Source organism: Bombina bombina, chromosome 7, assembly GCF_027579735.1.
Source record: "Bombina bombina isolate aBomBom1 chromosome 7, aBomBom1.pri, whole genome shotgun sequence".
Lineage (NCBI taxonomy): Eukaryota > Metazoa > Chordata > Amphibia > Anura > Bombinatoridae > Bombina > Bombina bombina.
In genome coordinates, this window is record NC_069505.1 from 355,030,348 (window position 1) to 355,044,807 (window position 14,460).

Consider the following 14,460-nt stretch of genomic DNA (forward strand, 5'->3'; position numbering starts at 1 on the left):
AGATCCTGCCTGTCCCTCCCGTCATCCGTGTACTTTAGCTTTGGTATTGGTATCCCAGAAGTAATGATGACCCGTGGACTGACCACACTTAACAGGAGAAAACATAATTTATGCTTACCTGATAAATTCCTTTCTCCTGTAGTGTGGTCAGTCCACGGCCCGCCCTGTTTTTTATGGCAGGTCTAAATTTTTAAATTATACTCCAGTCACCACTGCACCCTTTAGCTTCTCCTTTCTCGTTGGTTCTCGGTCGAATGACTGGGTGTGACGTAGAGGGGAGGAGCTATATAGCAGCTCTGCTGGGTGATCCTCTTGCACTTCCTGTTGGGGAGGAGTTAATATCCCAGAAGTAATGATGACCCGTGGACTGACCACACTACAGGAGAAAGGAATTTATCAGGTAAGCATAAATTATGTTTTTTTGGTAGCTATTTCCTCGGCTCGTAGAGTCTCCAAGTTATCTGCCTTACAATGTGATTCTCCTTATCTGATTTTCCATACAGATAAGGTTGTCCTGCGTACCAAACCTGGGTTTTTACCTAAGGTGGTATCTAACAAGAATATCAATCAAGAGATTGTTGTTCCATCCTTGTGTCCTAATCCATCTTCAAAGAAGGAACGTCTATTACATAATCTGGACGTGGTTCCTGCTTTAAAGTTTTACTTACAAGCTACTAAAGATTTTCGACAAACATCTGCTTTGTTTGTTGTTTACTCTGGACAGAGGAGAGGTCAAAAGGCTTCGGCAACCTCTCTTTCTTTTTGGCTAAGAAGCATAATACGCTTAGCCTATGAGACTGCTGGACAGCAGCCTCCTGAAAGGATTACAGCTCATTCCACTAGAGCTGTGGCTTCCACCTGGGCCTTTAAAAATGAGGCGTTTGTTGAACAGATTTGCAAGGCGACGACTTGGTCTTCGCTTCATACTTTTTCAAAATTCTACAAATTTGATACTTTTGCTTCTTCGGAGGCTATTTTTGGGAGAAAGGTTTTACAGGCAGTGGTACCTTCCGTTTAAGTACCTGCCTTGTCCCTCCCTTCATCCGTGTACTTTAGCTTTGGTATTGGTATCCCACAAGTAATGGATGATCCGTGGACTGGATACACCTTACAAGAGAAAACACAATTTATGCTTACCTGATAAATTTATTTCTCTTGTGGTGTATCCAGTTCACGGCCCGCCCTGTCATTTTAAGGCAGGTAATTTTTAAATTTAAACTACAGTCACCACTGCACCCTATGGTTTCTCCTTTCTCTGCTTGTTTTCGGTCGAATGACTGGATATGGTAGTGAGGGGAGGAGCTATATAACAGCTCTGCTGTGGGTGTCCTCTTGCAACTTCCTGTTGGGAATGAGAATATCCCTCAAGTAATGGATGATCCGTGGACTGGATACACCACAAGAGAAATAAATTTATCAGGTAAGCATAAATTGTGTTTTTTGGTAGCTATCTCTTCTGCTCGAAGAGTTTCAGAGTTATCTGCTTTCCAGTGTGACTCACCTTACTTGGTGTTCCATGCAGATAAGGTAGTTTTGCGTACCAAACCCGGTTTTCTTCCTAAGGTAGTGTCTAATAAGAATATTAACCAGGAAATTGTTGTTCCTTCTCTGTGTCCTAATCCTTCTTCGAAGAAGGAACGTTTGTTACACAATCTTGATGTGGTTCGTGCTTTAAAGTTCTATTTACAAGCAACTAAGGATTTCAGACAAACAACTTCATTGTTTGTTATCTATTCTGGTAAGAGGAGAGGTCAGAGGGCGACTGCTACCTCTCTTTCCTTTTGGCTTAAAAGCATCATCCGTCTGGCCTATGAGACTGCTGGCCAGCAGCCTCCTGAAACAATTACTGCTCATTCTACCAGAGCAGTGGCTTTCACATGGGCTTTTAAAAATGAGGCTTCTGTTGAACAGATTTGTAAGGCAGCGACTTGGTCTTCGCTGCATACTTTTTCCAAATGTTACAAATTCGATACTTTTGCTTCTTCGGAGGCTTTTTTTGGGAGAAAGGTTTTACAAGCAGTGGTGCCTTCCGTTTAAGGTACCTGTCTTGTTCCCTCCCTTCATCCATGTCCTAAAGCTTTGGTATTGGTATCCCACAAGTAAAGGATGAACCCGTGGACTGGATACACCTTACAAGAGAAAACAGATTTTATGCTTACCTGATAAATTACTTTCTCTTGTGGTGTATCCAGTCCACAGTCCGCCCTGGCTATTAGTCAGGTAGATTTTTAGTTTAAACTACAGTCACCACTGCACCCTATGGCTTCTCCTTTTTCTTCCTAACCTTCGGTCGAATGACTGGGGGGTGGAGCTAGAGGGGGAGCTATATGGACAGCTCTGCTGTGTGCTCTCTTTGCCACTTCCTGTTAGGAAGGAGAATATCCCACAAGTAAAGGATGAACCCGTGGACTGGATACACCACAAGAGAAAGTAATTTATCAGGTAAGCATAAATTCTGTTTTTACTTTATTCAGTGTACTGTAACGTGATGTTTCCCATGAGGCTAAAGCTCCTCGTGGGTTTAACTTATAACATAAGGGTCTCAGTAAGTCTCTGTTAGATTTTGAATCGAGGGTTAATATCTCCTGAGGGGGTTTTTTGGACAGGGGTGTTTATAATCATGTTTGTTATGTGATTTAACCTGCTTATGTGTGAGGTTTATGGGCTCGTGGTTTGGAACTTTGAGGCCTTTGGAAGTGATGCAGCATTTTGGCTGGGCACACTTTTTGGACTGTACGGTTCACCCTGTGTCCAGACGTGGTTATGCTCTGTTTCCCATTTCTGCATTGCCGACCGTGTGGCGACTGAGATATTCTAGTCCGCAGGGGTCTGGTCATAGGAGGTGGTGAGTGCCCCAGCCATTGGTGGTGTCAAGTGCCGTTTTTGTTTTTTACTGTTTATAGTCCATATTGACATATCCTCTTATAGTTATGGGGGATTCTGATGCTGAGACTGTGCTTATTTCAGATTCAGTTATGGAGGATTCTGACACCGAGACGATTATAGTATCTGATTCAGATTCTGTGTCCGGTGACAAATTTGGTTTAGCCTCGTTGACTCCTGTCAATCAGTCTTGTTCCATATGCCATATGAGAGCACCTCGGGCTTGGGGAATCAGGGATCTGCTGAGCCGTCCGCCTCTGGGGGTCCTGTCTCCCAGGGAGCGAGTTCCCTACTGATTCTTCCTCCTACACATGCGGGTAACCCAGTTTATAGTTACTCCATACTGGGTGGTGTGTTCCCCCCCGGAGCTTGCAGCACGTTTTTCGCCTTCAGATAATGTTGGCGCTTGCTCGTCTGCCTAGTCCAGACGCTTCTTTTAGAATGTGCTTGTGCCCTATTGTCCCGGGTGTTCTGCCTTTGGGTGGCCTCTGCAGTTTACTAATGGGTTTTGTTCTGGAGTGTTGTGATTTTCGGTACCGGATTGCACGCAATATATATATATATATATATATATATATAGTTCATAGATATGGGAATTTTCAGTCTGATGGTCCGAATGGTACAACTCGTTAGACATATGGGGATGAGGTAATCTCCTATTGTCTTTATTTTGTGTTCTTTCCCAGTTTTGGTGGGGCTCCGTTTGGTTGGTCCTACGGGTAGGCCCGTGTTTTTTTTTGTTGGGGGGGGGGGCGTTAACCTTCGGGTTGCCTTATTTTATTTTGTATCCGATGGATGTCTTTTATTTGTTTTTTGTTTCTTCCGGGAACAATCTGGGATTGATACCCTTTGTTACTTCTGCGGAAGTTGTTTGGACATGTTTGTCCTATGTTTAAAAATGTCTGTTTCGTTTTCCCCTATGAGTAGGCTGACCATATTGCCGCTTTAAAAAGGGACACATATGAAAAATACATACGTCAGGACTGTTTTCAGGGCGGTTTAAATAAATGTTTTGTATAAGAACCCTGACATATGTATTTTTCATATGTGTTCCTTCTTAAAGCGGCAATATGGTCAGCCTACCTATGAGGGACAGTTTTTGCAGCTTGCCGGTTAGGATCCCTGGTACAGGCTGGTCCTGTCGGGTTCGTTAGGTCTTGTGGCTGTTCAGACACGTTGCGCTGTTCTGCTGAGCTGGTTTGGTAGAAGCGCTGAGTGCTCAGGTTATCATTGTTTTTCATGTTCCACTAAGCATTCGAGAAGAACCAGTGGGTTTGTGAGGCGGGAAGGATTGTCTTAGTCCTTATTGCCTCCAGTCATGGATAACTGGGCGGGGGAGTGTTCTGCTGCATCACTCAATCTGACATCTGATTTCATCAGAACCTAGAGTTTCTCCTCCATGTGGGGGAGGGTTGGGGGTTTAGGCCCCATCACCGCTGTTTGAGTGGTTTGGCCTTCAGTTTTAGGCCTCTAGACGGTCCTGTTGGGACTTGATCCAACAGCTTGTATGGATAGCTGTCCAGCATTCAGAAAGGTTTTGCATTTTGAAGCCTATTGCAGCTCTCGGCACCTTTTGGGTGTATGTGTAAGTCGTTTCTAGTGTATCTAGATACATAGTAACATAGTAACATAGTAGATGAGGTTGAATAAAGTCCGAAATCCATCGAGTTCAACCTATACAAATCTAAAATATATACAAAAAGCTCCAGTTAAGCTTAAATAATCCCACTAAAAGGTGACCCATTTAAAACTAGCAATCATATCCATGAATTTTGTTTATAGACAGAAATGTATCCAAATAATTTTTAAATGTATCTAGGGTATTGGCATTCACTACCTCCTTTGGTAATGAGTTCCACACTTTTATTGCTCTTACAGTAAAAAAACGTTTCTGTTGCAGGAGATTAAATCTCCTTTCCTCCAACCTTAAATTGTAACCTCTGGTCACAAACAATTTTCTTGGAATAAACAGAGCTTCCGCCATCTCTGTATATGGGCCTTGAATATATTTATATAAAGTAATCATGTCACCTCTTAAGCGCCTTTTTTCTAAAGAAAACAGACCCAGTTTGGCTAGCCTCTCCTCATAGGTTAAATTCTACAATCCCCTTATTAGCTTTGTTGCCCTTCTCTGGACTTTTTCTAGTTCTGCAATATCTTTTTTTGCGATTGGTCCCGAGAACTGCACACAATACTCAAGGTGAGGTCTTACCAGGGCTTTATATAGTGGCAGAATTATGCTTTCCTCCCTTGAGTCAATGTCTCTTTTAATACATGCTAGTATCTTATTAGCCTTGAAGCTGCTGCCCTGCATTGTGCACCCATCTTTAGCTTGTTATCTATTACTACCACCAAATCCCTTTCCTCCTGTGTTTGGCTAAGTCTTGCCCATTTAAATAATACGTTGCCTGCTTATTTTTACTTCCAAAATGTAGAACCTTGCATTTTCCCGTATTAAATCTCATTTTCCATTTACCTGCCCATACTTCTAATTTTTGCAGGTCCCTTTGTAACGAAAGTTCATCCTGCTCTGACCTAATAACCTTACTTAACTTAGTATCATCTGCAAAAATAGAGATGTCACTATTTAATCCTAGCTCCAAGTCATTTATAAAAATATTAAAAAGAATAGGGCCTAGCACTGATCCCTGGGGTACTCCACTCAGGGCTGCCACTAGAAATTTTGGGGCCCCCTGACTTAACCATTGATCAGGGCCCCCCCCCTTTGACATGTCCAATTTTTGACCAGGTGACTAAAACGTATATGTACTTTATTCTTAAGTGTCTTATTTAATTTTGTAAAGGTAGTAACATACAAACACGCAGACACACTCACACATAAGGATTAACATATAGACACTCTAGCAGACACGCAAAGAAACACACAAACACACTCAGACACAGACACACAAACAGACACTCAGCACTTGATTACATTGACCTGACAAGTAATGAGGTAGACTACAGTTTTGTAAAAAAAGGAGATTTAGAAAACAAAATATGGAGTTCTGATTATCTTTTTGTAAAGGAAGATGCCAACTAAATGATGACAACAGCATGCAGTGGCTGAAAGGAAGGGCCCTGAACTGCCTAAACAATAATTTAAAGGTTAAATGGTGGATTGGTGACTTCCGTAAAGGTCTCATTAGTCTCAAAGTCTGTAGAAAGATGTGAATAATCAGTAGTAAGGTCAAAATTTCCTAAAAAGGAACAGACAATAGACACACACACACAAACTCAAACTTGCACATACACCCAAGGAAACACCGACAGAGACAGCCTCAAAAAACACATAAAGACATACACACACACACAGAGACACCCACAGAAAACACACAAAGACATATACACACAGAGAGACAACCACATACAACACAGAAAGACATACATACACACACTCTCACTGAGACATCCACAGAAAACACACAAAGACATACACACACCATCACAGAGACACCCACAGAAAACACAGAAATACATACATACACACACACCTTTACAGAGACATCCACAGAAAACAGATATACACACCCACCCTCACAGAGGCATCCAGAGAAAATACACAAAGGCAAACATACACACACCCTCGCAGAGACACCCATAGAAAAAGCTCAAAGGCATATGCACACACCCTTACAGACATCCACAGAAAATGCACAAAGACATACACACCCACCCTCACAGAGAGACCCACAGAAAAAAATACATACACACTCATAGACACAAACCAAAGCACAAATACATAAACACAGACACCCACAGAAACACTCACAGGAGGAAACATTTATACACCTTGCATCCCCTAAATCAACAGTGTGTGACATGCATGATAAAAAAAATTGCAGAAATTAAGAGAACACTTTTTAAAGAATCATATTTGTAAATGTGTAAACAAAAATAATTATGTGAATTCAAAATTGTACATTAATGATCTGGGTAGATGGCTAGATGAAGAAAAGTACTTTTAAAAGGTTGACATATGTTAGTTTGTTTTTTCCCCATTTTCCCCAACCAAGAGCACCACTTCAAATATAGTGTACAAATGTTCCCATCTGTCAGCTGTACTTATGTATTTTGAAAATGCTGTACTCTAAATGGTCTTGTGGAACCATAAGCTGTGGTACTCATACCATTAGATCTGGTTTAATGCAGGATTTAGGCTTGTTGGTATGTATTTCAAAATTAAGTCAGCTGTAGTGTAAACTGAACAGTGTTAAGTTAACCTGTCTCATTTCAAACACTGAGCAATCTTAGTCTGAGAGTTACATTTTATGCAGATGTAAAAATCTTAGATAAAATGCCTCCTTGCATCTGGAAAGTCCTTGCATAAAGGGGCAGTAAACTGGAATGTAATTAAAATATATATAGAAATTAAAAAAAAGTAATATCTGCCAAAAGGGCACCTACCATTTGTGTATTGAGGAGGAAACATTTCTACATGGCTTTAAATATAGAATTTCTACAGCATTGTTAAATAATCATAAATACACTGCTACATATTGCTAAAAAATGTGTTTTTATGGACCCCTGGCCCCACCATACAACTACTACCACACTGAAGTTACAATCCGAAATTGCACAAAGAAATAAAAAACATTTGCTAAGTAAGTCCTACCTCCTCTGCAAATGAAAGTGATCTGCTGTCTGACTCAGGCACACACTGTACAAACAAAGTGCCTAGTCTGACTCACACTGTGCATAGTGATTTAGTGCACACTCAAAAATCCTCTCAAATACTAATACTTTAATCCTTGTAATAACATTGCCCATGCTCAATTAGCACTCTGCTGTAGTACCCACTGGTGGCTGCCAAAATTAAAAAAAAAAAAAATTAAAAAAATAAAAATATATTTTTTTTTTTAGTTCTTGCCTCATGGGGCCCCCCTAGCCCATTGGGCCCCTGATAGGAGTCACCCCTGTCACCCCCTGATGGTGGCCCTGACTCCACTGATTACCTTTGTCCAATCTGAGTATGATCCATTTACCACTACTCGTTGCGCCCTATCTTTTATCCAGTTATTTATCCACAAACTAACATTTTCAGCTATTCCCAGTCTCCTAATTTTGTGTATTAATCTCGCATGTGGCACTGTATCAAACGCCTTTGCAAAATCTAAGTATATAACATCAACGGATTCCCCTTTAGCTATATTTTTACTCACTTCCTCATAGAATCTAAATAGATTAGTTTGACATGATCTATTTCTCCTAAAACCATGTTGATTAGAACTCATAATCGTGTTTACACGAATATGCTTATCAATATAATCCTTTATAATCCCTTCAAATATCTTCCCCACTATTGATGTCAGACTAACTGGTCTATAGCTTCCTGGATCATCCCTGCTTCCCTTTTTGAAGAGTGGCACCACATCAGCTTTACGCCAATCCTTGGGTACCATGCCTGAGGATAATGAGTCTTGAAAAATTAAGAGTAGAGGTTTGTCTATAACAGTGCTAAGTTCCCTTAACACCTTTTACTCTTGGACATGATGATCTGACTGAGTTATGAGGCCTTTGGGTCTCCTTATATGTCTCCGGTTGAGTTAGATCTCCTTTTAGGGATCGGCGTTCCGGATTATGGTTGATCCCTGTGGGGATTTTGCTTAGCTCGGGGTTCCCCAGAGCTGGGAAGTTTTAGCGCCTTTCTCTTCCCTGTGTCCTCTGCCTATGTGGAGGGTCAAGAAGCCTTGCTAGTAGGGTTTTGTGGACATCGAGGTATCCCTTCTGTTGTCCTGAGGCTTTGAGTAGTCCCTTCATACGACTTCTAGCCCTGCTCCTTGGAGCGTTGGACTTTGGCTAGGGGTGGTTCCTTCCTTTGGTCGGGACTTTCGAGTTCTCCTCGCTATCCGGATTCTCTGGATATGTGTCCATTTCCCTTTTCTGGCTTTTTGGCCAGTTGGAATGTTTAGTTCTAGGGTAAGGTTTCCGGAACTATTAGTCGCCCAGACCTGTTTTTCTCCCTGAAACTTCCGCTTTCTGAGGCTTCGCTTGGCCTTCTTCCTGACCCAGTCTTGGGTTCTTTTATAATCTGGATCTCAGCGTTGGTTGGGGTGTTCCACGGTAATGGGAACTTGGGCTATGTCCTTGCTCCGTCTACCTGACCGGGTCAGGGTTGGTCTGGTTTTAGGTGTATTTCTTACTCTTTACAACAGAGTAACCCATGTCATTAAGGGGTTAGCTGTGTGGCTTGCGCCTCAAGGGTTGTGGGTTTGTACCCAGCTGCTGGCATTGGATTCCAATTTTTTTTTTTTTTTCAATATTTATTTATTTTCTTTGAGAAAAGGGAACAGAATCATACACATACACATATCTCGGAAAATGTACATTCCACATAAAAAACAAAAAAAACAATATACACTCGGCAGGGTCACCAATACTACATTTCATCTCTGATACCACTTATATCTTTAGATCAAGTGACCCATGCTGCCTTTCTGCTTGTTTAACCTGCTAACAAAAATATATATGCTATTGTCTAGCTGGTTTTAATTACCGAATCTAAGTCATTTACTCAAAAGTAATAACAACAAAGGGAGGAAGGGGGAGGGGGGGGAGAAAGAAAAAAAAATATTTTTTTTTTACTTCTGGGTTTTTGTTTTTTTTGAAACACCTGACTTATCTAGGAGATATCCAGTGAAAAGGCAGTACACCTGCTACAGTCAAATTCAGAAAGGGTAAAGTATCTTGAAATGGAACTATAAACTGATGTTGAGATGTTAAAGGTAACAAACAGATATATTTTGGATTCCGATTTCTGGTGCTCCTTAAGGTTGCATTTTACTGGTCAGTTTGCCAATGTATCCGTGGATTCTCTGCTCTACAGGGAATGGGTCGGCTGTGCCTCTGTTTGGCAAAGCTGCCTGTAGGGTGGTCCTTTCTAGGACATTTGTGTTGGGGATTTTTCTTCCCAATTGGCCGGTGGCTTTGGGCCTTGAGGACTGTTTTTGCCCTTCTGGCTTCTTCCCCTTTTTGTTTTGGGGATATTCTCCCTCCTATGGAGATGGAGACCTTTCTTAGGGCTTCTCCTGGTCGGGAAGTGGAGGCTGGAATTGGTTCCACCTGGGGTCTTGCTGGTTCCAAGTCAGACTGTGGGGCCTTATTTGGATCCTTAGGCCTATGGCCTTGTCTGTTTTCAGAGTCAAGTTATACTTATACTCTGGGGAGATGGCTGTACCATCTTTACGCTTGTTCCTGTACCATTTTTGGGATTCTTTTGTTCCCTGCATTGGATCCCTGTGGCTGGGTTGGTCCAGCTGGGTGTGGGTCTACAGATCAGGATGCACAAGTGGTTGCAGTCTCTTCTGGATGTGTGAGCTTATTGAGTTTATCCTGATAGCTCAGTTTCCTAGAAGATGAATTTTCCTTTTTCCTTGCTCCTTTGACAGGAGAGGGTTTACTCTTCCTTCGGGTACTGAGGGTATACTCTCCTTCTCGGGGGGCCACGATGGAGGTTTTGTGTTCCCCTTTTTTAGGGACCTGTGAGTAGGTCCGGCGGCTTAGATGGCCTGGAGCCTGCCCTTTGTCGAGGGGATGTTTTTGTGTGGTCTGTCTTTCTTGAGGACTGCTTCTTATCCTTGCAAGCTTCCTCTGGGCCGTCCTGTTATGGACTCTGTGTTCTCAAGCTTAGGGTTTCGCCTGGGGCTATTACATGCTTTTCATGGTCGAATCTTTTAGTATTCTATGGACAGGCGCTGGGAGGATTTTGCCTCTTTAGTTGCGTTCCATGTTTGCAGGATGTTGAGGAGACGTCTTTTCTGTCTCCATGCTCAGTATTATCCCGGGTTTTGCATGGTATAGGCGTGGCCTCCTTCCCTGTTGGGTCCATTCGGGTCTCTGTGAGTGGGGCCCACTCTTGGAGGTGTGTTCAGGGACCTTGGGGTTTTCTCGGTCCTCATTTGCCTTGTCCCCTTGAGGATTTCGGCTGGGTTTCCCTCCATTTTGAGGGATGAGTGGTGGGGGACCGTCTCTTGGGCGACTGTGTCTCTTGGTGGACTGTCGGCTCAGTCAAGTCCGTTTTGCGGTCTCTGGTTTGGCTCTGGACTAGCTGCGAGTCAGTGTCACTGGTGCTTTTCCTTTGAAATTTTTTGTCGGCTTCGGACAAAGCGGGATTTTTTGTTGGGTAAAGGTTCAGGCTTGGTGCCCTCAGTATGGGCTGCCTAATGTACCCTCCCGTCTTGGCATTCAGTGTCCTCTATAGCTTGGGTATTGTTTTCCTAAATAATGAATGCAGCTGTGGACTCTTTCCATTTAAGAAGAAAAACATAAATTATGCTTACCTGATAATTTCCTTTTCTTCTGATGGAAAGAGTCCACAGCTCCCCACGCGTAATTTTATGTGGGGCGTCCTTATATTCTTCTGGCACCTTTTCACCCTGATGTTTCTTCTACTGTTCCTTCTTCCTCGGGAGAATGACTGGGGGATGAGGGAAGTGGGAGGAGTATTTAAGCCTTTGGCTGGGGTGTCTTTGGCTCCTCAAGTAATGAATGCAGCTGTGGACTCTTTCCATCAGAAGAAAATAAAATTATCCGGTAAGCATAATTAATGTTTTTTGTTCCATCAGAAGTATTTTAAAAAGGAATTATAATTTATAAATGACTGCTGTTATGCAGAATAAATACAACCTTTTCTTCTCCACATTAAGAAGGGTTGTTCCTTTCCAGCAACAGAAATGTGCTCTCCTTAAAAGCCAATGAACAATTGATACCTAGGTATCTGTTGTACAGAAACATATATTATTTTGTTTTCAGTTTCAATGTAAACAGCTTTCCATTAACCATTTTTATAATAAATTACATTTTTAACATGCTCAATTGATTATTTTTCATATACATTAAAGGGACATAATACTCATATGCTAAATCACTTGAAACTGATGCAGTATAACTGTAAAAAGCTGACAGGAAAATATCACCTGAGCATCTCTATGTAAAAAAGGAAGATATTTTACCTCACAATTTCCTCAGCTCAGCAGAGTAAGTTCTGTGTAAAAAGTTAAACTCAGCTGCTCCCAGCTGCAGGTAAAAAAATTAAAAAAATGAAGAAATGAACAGCAGCCAATCAGCATCAGCAGTGCTAAGGTCATGAACTCTTACTGTGATCTCATGAGATTTCACTTAACTCTCATGAGATTTCATAGTAAGCTTCCTTTACCTGATTGGTGAAATAATATGAGAGTGCACGATGCTCATCCTTTCAGATGTCCCGGGACAGACATACTAATATGCTGCTTAGAAATCCTTTACAATGGGAGGTGGCTACTGAGGAACTTTTGAGGTAAAATATCTTTCTTTTTTACATAGAGATGTTCAGGTGATATTTTCTAATCAGCTTTTTACAGCTATGCTGCATCACTTTCAAGTGTTTAAACATTTGGGTATTATGGCCCTTTAAAGGGACATAAACCCCCCCAAAAATTATTTCATGATTCTGATAGTACAAACATTTTTAAACAATTTCCCAATGTACTTCTATTATCATATTTTTTTGTAATCCTTTGTTGAAAAGTAGGAAGGTAAGCTCAGGAGTGTGCACTTGTCTGCAGCACTATATGGCAGCAGTTTTGCAACAATAATATACATTAGCAACAGCACTAGATGGCAGCACTATTTACTGTCATGAAGTCCTTCTGACATGTGCACGCTACCTATCTAGATATCTCTTCAACAAAGAATAGAATGAGAACAAATTTGATAATAGAAGTCATTTGGAAACTTTTTAAAAATTGTATTCGCTATCTGAATCATGAAAGAAAAAATGGTTTCTATGTCCCTTAAAAGAAAAGAGCTAGAGCTAAGTACATTCTCCCTTTAAACATATCCACTAAACCAGTGGTCGCCAACCAGAGTGGTCCACAAGAAGATGTTGGTGTTCCCTGACACCATCAAGCAGGAATTCATCTTCTCTGATGGTGTCACCCTTGTTGCGCCGCAACTCCCTACATTGCCTGGCTGGACATCAGTGAAAACCGACGGAGGAGTTAATTTACAATCTCCCTACGCACGTTGTGTAGTACTGCACAACTTGTGTAGCTAGATTGCATATTTAACTCTTCCTGTCCGGCGCACTGCTCAGAGAGGTTGATATAGTCTTGGCTTGAAATAGTGGAATTATATTATATAAAAAAAGAAAATCTCATATCTTATATTTCATTTATTTTCTTCCCTTTACCTGTCTCTTTGTAGTAGTTTTCCTAATTCCTTCAGATGGACTTACATCACTGTTTGTCTTCCTCCCATCCATTTTCTTTTTTTTTTTATTTATTAAATATTAATTATTTTTCATTCTAATAATTTTCCAGCACATAAAGCCATTCCATTAATTGCCATCCAGCAGATCAGCCATATTCCACCAGTATTATAGTAATTGCCAGTAACATCAGTCGTGGTTAGCTCACATCCATATTGAGAGCTTTCTGATATAAACTTAATGTATGACTCCAATGTCTGTCCATGATCATAAGTAGTTTTGAATAATTCCAAACTGGGGAGGTGACTTGGAAGTCTTGTGGTCCTTTTAAACATAATTCTTTTTTTCCCACTTTCTGCCTCTCTGTTTTTAGCTGAAAAGTTGTCACTCACCCTTCATCTGTCATTCTGAAGTATTGTCTCAGTTCTGCCATTTAGTTAGTTAATTCCAAAAAGATATTCTTAAAAAAGTGTAAATATAAACTTAGCTATGGTTATACTAGTTTTGTACAGTATGTGTGTGTATGTATGTATATATATATATATATATATATATATATATATACACACACACACACACACATTGTAGAGGTTTGTACCTTTTTAAATTTCAAAATTGTGAGTTTAGTGGTCCCCTACTCTAAACTATAGTTTGATGTTTAATAATAAACTTCCTGCTCTAACACATATTGTTCTGGAGAGTTTATGCTTGTTACAGTTACAAATAATTTTAGCTTCAAAGTTAAATGATGTATTTTTTGTTATTTGTGAACATTTTTACAATGGTCTTATTATGTGACTTTATGATATTTGCGATGGTTTTTATCTTCATATATATTTCTGTACAGATGCCAGTGTATGTCATGGGTATCACCAGCAACCAAACCCCATTTTCATTTGGTAACGCTGTACCAGGGCTTACATTCCAGTGGTCTGTGGTCAAGAGGGATTTCATAGATCTAAGAAGCCGGCATGAAGAGGTAATGCTTATATTATAGAATTTGTGAATTTTAAATGCCATTGACTATTTATGATGTATTTCTATATACATCCTTTAGATTATTTAAGTGGACATTAAAATCAACATTTGATGGAATTTTAAACATTGTACCAGCTTTCTTTCATTATCTTATTTGCTTTGTTCTGTTGTTGTCGTTGAATAACATATCTAGATATTCTCAATAGTGTGCACATCTTGAGCCCTACATGGTAATATTGCTTTCAATGTTACACATTGTTACAAACACTGCTGCCATCTAGTGTTTAAACATAAATAACATTGTTAAAACCTTGTTTCTCCAACATTGGTGTGTCCGGTCCACGGCGTCATCCATTACTTGTGGGAAATATTCTCCCCCACAGGGAAAGGCAAGGAGAGCACACAGCAAG

The 14,460-nt window shown here is 40.7% G+C and overlaps 1 protein-coding gene across 1 annotated transcript in view; it reads left to right on the plus strand.

Annotated features, from left to right (window-relative positions):
- The window catches only part of NUP210 (nucleoporin 210), a 1,597,588-nt gene that overhangs the window by 1,041,987 nt on the left and 541,141 nt on the right, over positions 1–14,460 (plus strand). Inside the window, 1 exon segment of the mRNA XM_053721041.1 lies at positions 13,920–14,051. Coding sequence (XP_053577016.1) covers positions 13,920–14,051 — 132 coding nt within the window.